At 38.8% G+C, this 14,686-nt stretch overlaps 2 protein-coding genes across 7 annotated transcripts in view; one reads left to right on the forward strand and one right to left on the reverse strand.

Moving 5' to 3' along the window:
- GPATCH2 (G-patch domain containing 2) overlaps positions 1-5,528 on the reverse strand; it is a 127,549-nt gene extending 122,021 nt beyond the window's left edge. Inside the window, exon 1 of the mRNA XM_074897232.1 lies at positions 5,312-5,528. Coding sequence (XP_074753333.1) covers positions 5,312-5,367 — 56 coding nt within the window. The 5' untranslated portion in view covers positions 5,368-5,528. The remainder of the gene's footprint in view (positions 1-5,311) is intronic.
- A 243-nt stretch (positions 5,529-5,771) lies between these two features.
- Positions 5,772-14,686, forward strand: part of SPATA17 (spermatogenesis associated 17) — a 92,321-nt gene continuing 83,406 nt past the window's right edge. For 3 of the 6 annotated variants that reach the window (XM_074926198.1, XM_074926207.1, XM_074926216.1), the window contains exons 1-3: positions 5,778-5,876; positions 11,176-11,265; positions 13,332-13,413. In XM_074926198.1, the coding sequence (XP_074782299.1) occupies positions 5,785-5,876; positions 11,176-11,265; positions 13,332-13,413 (264 nt within the window). In that variant the 5' untranslated portion in view covers positions 5,778-5,784. Of the gene's footprint in view, positions 5,877-7,331; positions 7,363-11,175; positions 11,266-13,331; positions 13,414-14,686 lie in introns of all 6 variants that reach the window. The other 3 variants (XM_074926224.1, XM_074926241.1, XM_074926232.1) reach the window with 3 other exon arrangements.

Genomic DNA, 14,686 nt, shown 5'->3' on the forward strand with positions numbered 1-14,686 from the left:
CAGGTTTCTGCTAATTTTGACAGAATATGAACTAGCATATATAATCTCTTGCAGCCCATTCTGCTAGTGCCCCTGCAGCACAAAATAAAAGGGAGGACAGGGACACTGTCTTATACAACAGCTTATGATTAATTCATTCAATTCAGTATCCCTAATCCATATGGATAACTGTATCACTAAAATCAATGTAGCTCCTAGAGTGGACATACCAATTTACTCCCGACAAAGGCATAAGTATGGTGGTAAGTTGCCTTAGTTCTATCAAAAGCTTCAAGATCAAGCACAATATATCCAGCTTGGATTAATATATCTGATCTAAACTTGCCTTGAATTCCCTGTAAAATACTGTCATTACAGATGGTGCCAGACCACAAAATGAAACTCAAGAAGAGTGAACACCCTTAAGAGTTTCTGAAGTAAAGAGATAATACGATTCTTAAAAGGCCATGAGCAGTCAAGGGCCTTCCCATCAGACTATGTCTGTATTCCTGCAATTAATCTTTTCTATTGAATATCAGGTCTTTTCACTGCAACTCCTGAACTAAGGTCTGTACAGGTCAGGGACCTCGTTTACCCTAAAAGTTACAGCCATGGTCTTATGTATAATATAACTGTATCCTAACTGTGTTACCTCTTAGACCAGACAAAATTAATATCATAATTACTTCAACATGTTTCCTTAGGATAATTGTGAGAATTACTTGATCCGTTTGGGATGGTAGAAGCGCCTTTGTAATAGATTGATAATACAATACACATACTACTTCAGCTTTTTATTCACACTGCTCTTTCAACATGCCAGTGGTCCATATTAAAACTCCTGAAAACCCAATAAACCTCTTTCAATTAATTTCTCTTGATATAATTGAAGAAAAAAAAAAAGGCAACAGCAACCAGATAGAACAGTTTATCTGAAACTCATCTCCAACATTCAGGAGCATATTTCTATTGCAGAATTATTTATCAGACAAACTCAGTTTTGCAACTTTTCCCATTGTTCACAACCAGCTGTCAAGCTTGTGTTCCAAACCTTTGAAGTAATTTTAATCATTACTGCAGATGTTACTGTAACAAAAATATTTGCATTTGAAATAGATTGAAAAATAACTACAAGAAGTATTAAAGACATTACCAGTGAGTATCAACTGCATTCAGTAAGACGAACTGGTTGCAATCAAAGGTTGTAATCAGGAATGTAGAACAACATATTGAGGTACATAAAATATTAAGTTGAGCCATACATAGTTTAGCATGACTCACGTAAGGCTATAAAAATGCTGTTACAGCAACAGCCCACAGCGAGCAATAAACTCTAATGTCTTCACTAGAAGATTCTACTTTACTATAAGAAAACCTAGTTTGCCTACACTGACCTTTTACATTTATCTGAAACAAATTTAATGTAGTTCACCAAAGGCTGACCCATTTCCTCTTTAACCCTTACCAGATCAGACCCTAAAAGTACTGTTGCAGGAAACAGTGTAACTGTTTTCACCTACTCCAAAACAGTTCACACAGCTCGTGTTCAGCATTAATATGTCCCAAAACTCCTAAAGGAAATAATGGGCACTTGCTTTTTCAGCAAAAATCAAGTACCATTTTTATTCGCTTCCCACCTAAAGCATGTAACAATGTAGAGCTCTGATTACTCACAAAATATTTAACAAACACAGACTGATGGGAAATCTCATTTACTTACACAACTCCTAAGGAGAAGCAGTATCTTTTACTAAACCGACAGCTGCATTTACATTTACTTTATAATTCTATACCTTTTCCTGTGAAATAGATAGGGGTTTTCTTGCAACTAGTATCTCAGTTATCATTATCTTGTAACCTATATCTCATCAATCCTGATAAGAGCCATATTTTTCACTGTCTTCACAACCCACCTTGATCACAAGCTAAGAGCACAAGAAAAATAAAGTAGTTCCTTGAACATTGGGATTATAAAACCTGACTTTCTATAATATTTTTCTACATGGATTCTCTGATGTCTTGTAACATGGCTGCACTCACAGTGTACCTTTATCTTCAGACAGGTACTAACTTCAATCTCATTTCTCCACCTCAGAAGTTTTTTTTTACAACCTTAGAAACATTAGTTTTGAGACCTCTGCTTTACCGATAAATCTGACTGAAATTTGGATTGAACAGGTGCAAGTATTTGGGAGAGAGCAGCAGATGATAAATCTCACCAACTTGCCTGAAGAGTTTACAGATTCAAAAGAAGAGAACTATGATGGCTCTTCGGATACACAAAGGGAAAAGCAAAATGGAGCAACACAACTTAGTTAAAATTATCAAAAAGCTAGCAAGAGACTATGGTTGATTAGGAAATAACCGATAAACATGTTACCAGCTTATGGTATACATTAGAAACAGATGTTGTACCTAGATTATTTCAACTCGCTTGTCATCAAATGGCCATGGCCAAGAAGAGAACACAAAATATCCAGTTCCACATCCACATCTATTTGTGTCCTTAGGCACTGTCTGCTGAACAACCAGGTATGCAAAGCCACACAACAACCAGAAGGTGTTCTACCGGGTACCAACCATCACTGGGGGGCATAACAACTAGCTATCAAGAATCCCCATACTCTTCCACTTCTGAGGATCCTGCCTAGTGCTTCCTGTAAAGGCAAAGAGCCAGCATACTGGCAACACATTCAGAGGAAATCTGACCTGCAGACCAGAGAAATTTAATACAAATTTTCTTACTTTATAGTATTTAAAAATGTGATAGTGTCAGAACAGAAACTTACAGCAACTAAATGACAGAAAACATAATTATTTTGAGTTTCATATAAGATAGTGTGAACAATTATAATAAGAATAGTCAGAATACTATGTTGCAGTATGTCTATATCTGAAAAGGGAAAAACAACCTCAAAACCCCTAGCTATTTCTCATCTTCAAAGTACACCAATTCACCTTTTTTGCAGCCAGTTATGTGTGTATATAAATGTTTCACAAAATAATAAAAGCATAGGAAGAGTTTAAAAAAATGAAAAATTATGTAAGTCATTGTTATACAGTCAAAGACATAATTACTACACTTGCTGGAAGACATAATTACTACACTTGCAAGAAATGTCTATGAACTCATTTTATATCAAATATACAGCTCCCATAACCTTAACTGTATACAATTACTAGCAACATTTTACTCCTCCAATGACATACTACACATCAATTCTTGGTACCAACTCTGTATTTGAGAAACTTCTTCAGACAAGTTTTGGAACTTCCTTACACTTGTCCTACACAATAAAAAGTTATTAATATTTGAAGAACAATGGAAATTTATTAACTGATTACGCTGCTAATCCCCCTAAAAATTAGGGCCAAACTTGATGTAAGTACATCTGACTTTTCCACAACTGCTGCTTATCTAAGAAGGCACAGCAATAAATACTATCAAGTCTATTCATATTTAACAGTGAAAATGTGTTCAGTACAGAGTAATGGAATACAGTCAGGCAGATGCTGACATGAACTGCATTTAATAAGGCTCTAACACAAATTAATTGTTCAGTCAGAAATGAGATTTGGAGCAATTTATCGTGAGATGTAGCAATTCTTGCAATCCCACTGCTGTCATTTACTGATACGTTTGCTCTTTTCAGAAGTATGGCTTCATTAACTGCCAAGGTGAAGAATCACATGAACTGTCAAGTGATGGTAATATGTTATAGCACCAAAGTCATTATCAAAATGATCAGAGTGCCCAGTAACTACTCAAAATAAAAACTAGATATTTCTAAGTTGTCACATGTATTCACAATATAAATGAAAAACATACAGCTTCAGAGGAAATTTACCACCCAAAGTGAATACACTTACTCTGTGGCTGTTCTGAATGTGCTCGCTTCTTAAGTGTCTTAATGTTTCTGGAAAGAACAAGTTCTTAATTTTCTACATCAAGTATTAGACACTGAAAAAAGTATTTTCCTGCATCTCACTCAAACGGGTTTCCTTTAACAGACAGCTTCTCAAATAACTTATGTATAAGGATAAGAAAAGAGAGTGGCTCTGAGTAGTTTTGATTTTTAGCCAATCTTCCTTCAGAACTTCTAAACTAACAGTCCTATAGATAAGGTTTCAATAATTCTCTCTGTACTGAATTCCTCTGGGCAATGTATTTGCACAAGCAAAATCATTACTGTCTGTTTACAGATTAATATGTCAAATTCCCACACCTTGTGTTGCTGAACTTTATTTTTAAGGCTTCTGGAACTAAATTACCTTGTGGATAAAAAAAAATACAAAAATTTAAAAGACAAATGACCAGTCAAGTATATAATGAAAACTCTCAGAATACAGATAGAAGTGTGGAATGTCTTATGCAATGTCTCTACTGTATGTAGTATTAGTACTCAAATCAAAATACTTCTGACACTGAAGTACACCTCATTCTCTGAAGCATTCTGAATTACACCAACAGAAGTTACATATATACCAGGCAAATTTGCATGCCTAGCAATACCAGCAAACTTCTGGCAAGTATCTATCATCTGGGCAAATAAGATCTCTCTTTGAAAGCTTTCTCATTTAGAAAAGTGTAAAGAAGCCCTGGAAATAACCACAGAAAGTCGTGGTATCATCAGAAGGGGAAGAGGAATGGCTTTTCCTATGTTAAAAAACGAAGCACTAAGCCTTTCTCTTCCTCTTCTTCTCCATCACCAGAAAAGAAGCACTTGTTGACACTTAGTTTGCAACAAATAAGATTCATAGCAGCAACCGCACCTAGCTGGACGTTTCTACAGCACGCGATGGAAAGGGTTTAGGCCTTACAGGGTCTACCACAATTAGAAACAACCCAGAGATACCCAAAACCCTAAATAAGCTCGTGACCGAAGTCTGGATTTACCGTTTGACTGCCGTCCTTTTTTAGCAACGAGAGGAAGCGTCTTCCTCCAGCCCACGGCTCGCTTATAAACTCGTCGAACCATGGACACGTGTCAGAGGCACCTGCCAGGCCGCCCACCGCCCCTTCCCTCGGAGAGGAAAGCACCGGGGTCTCTCTCCTAGCGTAACCGGCAGGACCGGGGGGGGCAGGCGGGGGGGCACAGGCCCGGCAGCCCGACGGGCAGCGGGGGGGGGGCGGGCCGGCCGGGGGCAGCACCCGGCGCGGGGATGGTGTCCCGATCCCCTCCTCCCCTCTCCCAAATACCGGCACCGCCCCCGCGGCCCCGTGAGAGAGCAGAGGGCGGCCGAGACGTGTCTCCCCCACCTCCCCTCCGGGTCACCGGGCGGGTCCGGCGCCCCCCGGCCCCCCCACCGCGCCCGCCGGGCCTGGGCTTACCAGCTCTTTCTCGCCGCCTGAGCTCGGGTCGGGGTAGGTTCAGCGACCCGGAACATGAACCCGGCGCCTCCCCCGGCCGCTCCCCGAGGAGGCTGGCGCCACTTCGCAGAGACTGGGCCGAGGGGAGACGGAGCAGGAGCCGGCAGCAGCGCCGAGGGCTAGCGGGCGAGGGCCGGGCGGGGAGGACGCGGGCGGCCGGCGCTGCTCCTCAGTCCCCCATGATGAGAGCCCGGAAGCAGCTGCGGCACCGGGAGGAAGCCGGGAGCGACCATCTCACCTCTGCACCTCTCTCTCCGCACCGCTGCCCAGGGGCGCCGCGTTCCCTCCAGCACTCCCCGCCGTGGCTCCACGGCCGTCTCGGGCCAGGGCCGCGGGGCCGCCGCTGCAGCCGGTGCCTCGCCGGTCCCTGCCGGCGGCGCGGCGGTGGGGAGCGCCACCCCCGCTCCCGCGCGGAGTGGTACGGCCCCGTTGCCATGGCGGCGGCGTCGGGAGGAATCATGGCCGCCCTGGCCCGGCTTCAGGCGAGGCTGTCGGGGCTGCGGGAGGAGTATTTCCGTAGGAACAGGTAACCGCGTCGTGCCGGTGGTGGGGAGGGATGCACCTCCCCATGCTGGGCCGGAGCTGGGGCGGGCAGCCCCCGGTCTGCCCCGGCAACGAGATGGCGGCACTCCCGCTGGAAACGGGTTAGCTTTAAAGCCCCCCGCGAGGGCTCCCACCCCCTTGCCCCCACACATTGCCGGAGTGATCTAAGGAGGCCTGATGGCAGCAGCACGCTTTCTTTAAAGGGTCTGTTTATGCACCGAAAATGGTTATAATGTCTCGCTCTTCCCTCGCCCCCTGCTAACTTTGAGGGAAAAGGAAACTCCCGCGAGGCGCCGAGTTCAGCCCCCTCCCGCCCCGGGGCCCGGCCCCCTCGCCCCCGGCCCGCTCCGGCGGGGCAGCTCTCCCCGGAGGCTTCCTCAGGCCGAGCCCCAGCCGGGAGCCCCTGCTCTCGCGGCTCAAATCTGTAACTTTACCTGGACGTTGAGTTTATCCTGTTGAAAGGCTCCGCGCTTTTTTGCCTCTTTTTTTTTTTTTTTTAAAAACAGATCGACAGAGACACACCCCCACCCCCCCCCCAGCTTCTGACCGAGTTGATATTTGTTATCCAGTGTTTGAAACTGAGCTTCGTTTCTAAATTAGATTATGTGGCTTGAGTTTCTAGTACCAGAGACATGTTTTGTCTTTTTCTAAGTTAAGGAGGTGTTTATTCTACTAAAGATCGAAAATGTCCTACTTGGGAAGTGGCGGGCAGATCTCTCAGATCACCTGTTACCCTTCTCTTGACCAAGCAAGACAGTTGGTGCTGCTGAGTTTTCTGACTGCTGAGGTGGTGGTGGCCAACTTTTACCAGATCAGAGTTTAGGAAATAAAATGTTTTAAGGCCTATTTTAATACTGCATAGATTTGTCCTTTTATTCAACTGTATTGCTGCTGCTGTATGTGTAATGCTAATACTCAAACAGAAAAAAACATATTTAGCACAGTTGTAGGGCGTTTTTTCCTTGCTAATTAATGAATCGTTTGTTTTAGAATCCAATTATAACATCATTAGCATGAATAACAAAGCTCCCAAACATCACTAAAAGTTACACCAAGTTCAAGTCCTGCCTGCATATAAAGTGTTGTGTCTTCCTGTTCTTTCTCTGAACTTCAGCTCATGCTCTTGTGGCTGTAGATGCAACAGTTCACAAACTGAGCATCACTTACAGGAGACTACGCTTGTATTTCACATATTTCAGGTTAGAAAGAGCAGGCTGAGCCAGACATGGAAATCCATTGGAGGGCAGCATGCTTGATGTTTAGGGATTTGGTTTTTGGCAGAGCTTTCCAAAAATGAATTGTTTCCATTTTAAGAATAGGCTATAATCCATCAGCTTCCTGAAATTCAGATTTTCATCTGAGAATATAAAGCAGAGGCTTCAAACAGTCCAGCTCAGCTACTGAAGGGCTGACCAGGAATTTGATCTTTGTTCTTTAGGGTGAAAATTTTGGACTACTTCAACACAGCTGTAAGTAAAATCCTGAATCAAATCAGAATATCTTGTTTAGAGATTTTGGTAGATCCTTATTTAACTTCTAAACTTAACAAATAAGTTTTGGTTATTAATGTGTGTTAAATTTGCAGTGGTCTTTGAAGTATTTTTTAAGCATTTGTATTTTGAAGTCAGACAACAGCTTTAATTTCCCTCTCAGAACTGTGCTTTATCTACATGCTGTAATAGATGTGTTAAAATTGCCAAATCTGGGATGCTGTGCCCACATGAGTCAGTGTAATCTGTGCAGTCATTCATCGTTCACAAGTGGTTTGAGGCCATTCAGAGAAAAATACAGGATACTGTAAAAAAAGTGGTTATTTACTCTATGAAGTCAGTATTCTGCAGTGAAATACCAGATTCCCCAAAAGATCTGACTTGATCTGAAGCATCAGAAGGTGAAGAAGAATATAGATTACCAAGTATATACCTTTTCTTTTGTATGAGTTGCCCTGTTTGCAAATAACTTCAAGGGTAAAACTTGAAGGATTTAGTTCCATGTGTGTCAAACACATTTTAAGACAAAACAAAAACATTTCTTTCTTCACCTATCTATCAAGACCTAAAAGCAGAATTTTGTAGAACATCTAGAACACACACTCTCCAGAGCAGCTTGACTTAAAGCAACCCTGACGAAAACTAAGTACTCTTTCTAAAATTACTGCTGCAGGAGGAACATAGTAATTGAAGTGCCTTAAAGCAAATACCCAAGATATAAAATTTTCTTTATCTTTCAAAATGCATTTGCAATTTTAGGGCTCTGTACCCGTTTCATTAAAAATTAGGGCAGATTGATGCCCTATATCTTGCCTGCTGGTTGTGGTTAGACAGTTTTATATGATCTTAATAATCTTCTTCTGATCCTAGTAATGTTCCTGTCATGCTTTATGCAGAACTCTGTTTATGTCAGAGGTATGAGGTCTCCTAAGCTGACTTTTTAGGTAAAGCACATTTCTAGGGAAAGACTTGCCCAATGATGGCACAACACAAAAATACCGTAAGCCTGCACCTTGAGAAATATCCTGTCAACATTAGCATTAGAGTATACAGGATCTGTTAGTGAATTCTCTTATTTTAAGTGTTAAACTATTTCATCACTTATTCAAGAACCTACATTTATTTACTGTAATATCCATCTGCCAGATGCTGACCTTGAGTATGCCTTTTTAACATTCAGCGAAGTCTTTGAGAAGTATCTGTGACTCTAAACAATTCAAACAGTGCAATCTGATTAGAAGGACAGATACCAGTTTGAACAACTTATATCTCAAACCACTTCTGCTGCTGGCAAGGCCAGTTGAAAGTGTGGAACTATACTGTAAGAAAAACAAGTCTGGTTTTGGTCTGCTTCAATAAACTTTACATAGTCTTCTAAACTGACATATCTAGGCATGACAGACTGCCAACTAAAAAACTTAACAAGGAGTAACAGAGGAGAAGGCTTCTGCTCTTCCAGAAGCAGACTGTTGCCATTGCCAAGTGGGTAGGACTGGTTTTGGAGCTGCCACCTCTGACAGGGCCAGTCCCGCATCCCCTTCATTTCTGGTCTGTAATCGGGGCTGCCTGTCCAGGGCCAAATCGCTCATACCCTTTTCATCAAAATCATTCATCTCTAGGTAAAAGTATTCTGGAGATATCTCCTTTCTATGAAGTCTAGGAAGCTGCACAAGAAAGGAACAAGGAAGGTCTCTAGCATAAATGGCAGCTTTGATATCAACTTATTTTGTCATCTTTGGTAAAAAAGTCTGTTTTCCACAGTTTCCAGGTATTGGACAGGTCTGATGCATGTCGGATAATGGTGAAAAATCATGGCCACTTAATGTGACTTGAGGGCACATGCTGCACCAGATGATATAAAATGAATAGACCTAGTGCTTCTTGATCTCTGGTTGTAAATATATGTTTTATTTTTCAGGAAATATAATGAGGATCATCTTAATTCATCAGATAAAAATTAATCTTGTTGGTGTTTACTGAGCTAATTAAGGTTGACACAACACTTTGTTAGAAGAGCTAACTAATATCAACTAGTTCAGAAAAGAAACTAATAGTAACTTAATTGTTTTTTTGTGGCAGGTGTAACAAATTAAACTATTTGGTAAACATGTTCCTGATAAAAATGGGATAGCAAAAAATCCCTGAAAATGAAAATATAATTTTAACTTCAAAAACTTGACAGTTATTGACATTTTGAAACAAACAAATAAATAAAAGCTGAAGGTAATTTCATGTCTGGGTTCTACCCCTCAGCATTGAAACTCATCATAGTAATGATATCTTCCTGAACTCTCTGAAAAGTCTCTTCCCAATTCATATATTTCTTTTATCTCTTTTAGATTCATGGTTTTCCTTACATGACTTATCTTTGTCACAAACACTATTCTCCTAATAGAGAGAGTCACAGAAAGAAGACAAGCAAGGACTGTCTTGCAGAATGATTTTCTGACTTTGTGATGAGGTCCTTTTACTTGTGCTTCTTTCCACATGCCTTTTCCTTGTGCTATGTCATTTGACACAAAGCTTTGACAGCTTATAGTTCTTGCAAATCTCCTTGAAGTCATCAATTCTCCACCTTCATCTATCTTGCATCTTCAGCTGCCTCACCAACATTTCTTTCTAGATAACCTTTCTTCTCATGTAACTTAAAAACAAATTCTTCATCTTTCTTTGTATCCTCCCTTTTTCATTAGTTCCTCTAGTATCTCTGTTAATCGATGTTTCAATCCTACCATATTTTCTAATTCTTTTGTTTCATTTTTTTCCCCCTCCTTGCCTGTCTACAGCACTTGCCAATATGCTGCCAGTTTCATTTCTACATTATCTCCAAAACCCAGATCTTTAAATTCCTATTGTGAAAAGCCTTGTCAAGGCTCAATAAGCTGTTGCACTGACTACTGTAATTCCATGTAAAAGATTCCCATGGTCATCCTTTTGGAATCTATCCAAATTACTAACACCATGTCTTTCCAATTCCCAACTTCTTTTAAGCCACACTAAGATTTCGTGTCCATATATTCCAGGCCTTCTAAAGTTTGGAAATGTCCACATCTAGTTTCTTTCCTATGCTTTCATTGTTCTAACTCTTTATAGTTTAAATTTACATTTGTATCTCACTTTCCTTCAGTTACCTCTTTTTCATATCTCTCCTTTTTAAATTTCTTCCTAAGAAACTAGCTAAAAGGTCTAAATTCTCTACTTTCTCCCTGTAAGATCAGCTTGTATTCATTAAAAAAATCTACAGACAAGGAGTGTATTTGTCATCGTTATTGATGCTATCACTCTTCAGGTAATAAAATATTTTGTATCAGTCATAAACAATGTATCTAAACTAGGTCTCATCTTTAATATGTGCTTCTTATTAATTCAATTGATATTTATCATGATAATATCACAGTTAATTAGTATGCATGTAGATATACAAATTTATACATAGCTACAGGATTTTTATAATTCAGGCCTAATTATCATTAAAGAATTATTAATATATTTCACCTACAACAGAAGAAGTCCATGACATGCTGACATGGATATTCAGTATTGTATGGCAATAAGAAGTACACTCTCCCAAACCTTACATCATCTACAACTTGGGATACTCTTATCTTTGTTATCTTCATAATATGCAACTAAAGTAGATTATATTGTTCTGCACTATTAGTTAACTTCATAGAAACAAAAAGTGAAAAAAATGGTAAAAAGATAACTGCAACAGTTATATGTATTTAGAATTTTTCTGTTTTGGTACTGAATTACCATGCTGACAAGCATTATTACTTTTTATATTTTCAGAGCTGTAGATGAAGACAGAAAAATAGAGTACAAAGCTGCTGTCAAAATCCAGAGCTGGTTTCGAGGATGCAGAGTCCGAGCCTATCTGAGGTAGTATATTAAACTTATTTTAATCTGTATTTGAGTCTTGATTTTTTTCCCCAAATTTCTTATGGTATTACTTGATTTTAATCAAATGGGAAAATTTGGAAAAAAACCCCCACATTTTTCTGCTTTTAAATAGAATTAAATATATGCTGCACCACAGTAAGAAATAATAATTTTTCATTTTCAGAAATGCATACAATTAAAATGGCATGGTGCTAATAAATAGTATGGAGATAATTCATCTTCAGAATAGATACATAGTATTGTTTAAGAAATCGTGGCATGACTGGGAAAAAAAACACAGATGTCCCTCAGATATGATGTTTGCAAATATTTTTCTTATCTCTGTTATAGTGGATGTTACAGAAAAATTGCCTAGTGAGTGGATTGTAACTGGGCTCTTATTGTAGAAAATGAAGTTCTACTGCTGGATTTGACCAGGTCATTTTAAAAAATCTTTCTTTACATAATTTTCTCCATTTATAAAACAGAGATCATGTACAATTACTTTGTTCTGTAATATGCCGTATCGACATTGGTATAAATTTTTTGGAAACACTGTAGTTGGTCCCTTCTCCCAGGAGGCCCTCCTTCATATTTTAAGATCATAAGCCCAATTGGTCAAGCTCATACGCTTGGATTTCTGTATCTTCATAAAAATTAAGGCTGTGAGGGAGAGGGATTGTTACATCTTCTAGTTTGACCTCTTGCCTGTCACAAGTCATTATGTATCATCCAGAGATACTGTATCAAGTCTAAGGAATTAGTAGGTTAAATAACATTAATCACTTAATGACCAATATTTCCCTCAGAAGAAGATAGGCTACAGTCATTATGTGCACTTGTTAAATAAGGCACTGGTAAACTGTTTTCCATTTCTGGTTCAAGTGTGTTGTCACAGGATACAGCCATCACACGCAAGTGTTCAGCAGGAAAATAAACATTGTAGTTCAGCCTTCCAAGGAATATCAGCCATGTCATCAATGTCAAAAGCCCCTACAAAGTCGGAGGAGTGGTTAATGCCCCTCTGTTTCCAACACATGAATAACAACAGCATGCTGTAGAAGAAAGTGAAAACCCGATCATCTTTGCCAATTTATTCTGTAGGACAATGCTCTGCCCCATGCACATTTGTATTTAGTAATGACCAATGTAAGAAGAACAAGGTAATTATAATGAGCATGTAAGAAGAGCTAAATCAGCTAAGTGTAGAAGAGGATTTTCTCTGCAACTGTGTACAGACTAATCCTGGTTAGTGTCCTCTTTCCAAAGATGGATGTGGTGTCTGACTTAGGAGCACAGGCCACTTGTCTGTGTTCTGAATTACCCTCTCCTTTATGTCTTTTGAACTACCTGCTGGAAAAGACTGCCTCCACTGAATGACTCTAGCTGTACTGCAAGGCTTCTAAATTTGATGTCCATAGTTAGGTAGTAAGAATGCTCCCCTTTTTCTAGGCAGTCCTAAAGTAATGATTGCATTATTTCCTGCAAAACTGATGTGAGATATCAATTATGGACCTTTAGTAGCATAATAAAGTACATATAACGTCAGAGTCCAGATTTACTTAAAATTAAACTTGGTATAATTTAATAAAACTGAAAAAGTAGTCTAAAAATGCAGATATCTGGGAGTTTGTCAAATATTTAAAAATCGTAAAGCTGTGAATATGTTGCATGTGACTGAAAAATTCTAAACTGATCAGATATGTTGGTTAAACCATTCATGAAAATACAATCATCTATCATGCGAATTACATTAGTAAGGTTATTTCATTAAACCTTTATAATGAAAACTGAAATAGCATATAGGTAAGTTTGCAGTAACCCATTTTTTCCAAAAGCAATGTGTGAGTGTATAAATATATGTATATATTGGTTTATAAGTGTGTATGTGTGCACATATGTATATACGCATACATGCATACATATAAAGTATATTTGCCGTGTCCATCTGTTTGGAATAAGTATGGATATAATACACAGCACATTATTTTTAATATTAGGAAAAAATAAAGTTATATTGTAAAGTCTCAAAATAATTATTATTTTGTTAATGTATTTCATTTTAGATATCTGAACAAAATGGTGATTTTTATACAGAAGTGGTGGAGAGGTTATCGAAGCAGAAGATACTTCAGTAAACTGGTGGAGGTAGAAAACTAGGTTTAAAAATTTTGTTTGGTTATTTATAGGATATATATGTAAGTAATTAATTCACTTGTCTTGAAAATAAAGAGCTGAAATTTGATCCTTTATACACACAGACACGTACTTGACTTTACTATGATGAAAAGCTGCATTAGTTACAGTAAGCCTACTTATAATAGTCAAGTCAGTGTTTAAGTGCTTGCAGCTCTGGAGTATTAGTCCCCAAACTAGCAATGAGATCTGCTCATGCAGAAGCCTGCCTGCATGATGCTAATTGCAGAAATGGAGCTTTTCAAGATGCTTTTTTTCCTGGCAGAACCTTTAATTCTGAAAATAAAATAAGATGATGTGTCTACACATTGCTGTTCTATGTTTTAGTGGTTTAAGTTTCTTACTTAATGAACCTTGAAGTATTTGAGGTTTTGCCTTAAGGCATGCAGCAGATTACAGTCAATCTAATTCCCTTGACAGACTTGAAGATAGCAAAATTGTGTGATAGCACACAAGCTAAAGCCTCTGTTAACAGGTTTAGGAGATTAAGAAGAAACTGATTTGCCTTTAACATAAAACAATAAAGTTTTTAATATGCTGTTCATATTTATCAATTTATGTTAATATTTCACAATAGTTTTAAACTTGATAGTGATTTATTCTTAATTTTGTTAAATTTTTGTGCTTCAGTTAAAACAGACAAGTCAAGAAAAAAAAAAAAAAAGAACCATAGCAATGGTTCATATATTACAAGCTAAAGTCTATACCTCTTGCTAAACTGTGTTTTCAAGTAGCAGGACTTGTATGTCTGAAAGCTTGTCTATTTTTCCTTCAAGTCTATCAATAATCTAATCAAATACTTTTTGTCTTCTAATTTGCCTGGTTTAACTAAAAAATTATGAGTCATCCTTTCAGGCTGTGGTTTTCAGTCCATCGTCTAAAACACTAATTTTTGAATACAGGGCAGAGAGTTGCATGGTTGGATTGGATTCTACTTTTTAAAAAGTGGGAGTTGAGTTGAATATTGTCCCTGAGTTTGGGGAAGGTTTGTTTAATCTAGAAAAGCTGCTGTAGGAGAAGAGAGACATGATAACGTTAGTGTATGTTAAAATTTGTTAATGAAAATAAAGGATCCATGCAGCCACTGGGAAAATGGAAGAAGGAAATCCACTTTATGTGAGACGTTGACACATACCGCCAAAAGATGTTGTGGAACTCCGTCTACTGCAGGTTTTTAAGAGCAGGTTAGACAAATGCTTATCATGATGGCTTAGATATGTATGCT

This window comes from Athene noctua, chromosome 1, assembly GCF_965140245.1.
Source record: "Athene noctua chromosome 1, bAthNoc1.hap1.1, whole genome shotgun sequence".
Classification (NCBI taxonomy): Eukaryota; Metazoa; Chordata; class Aves; order Strigiformes; family Strigidae; genus Athene; species Athene noctua.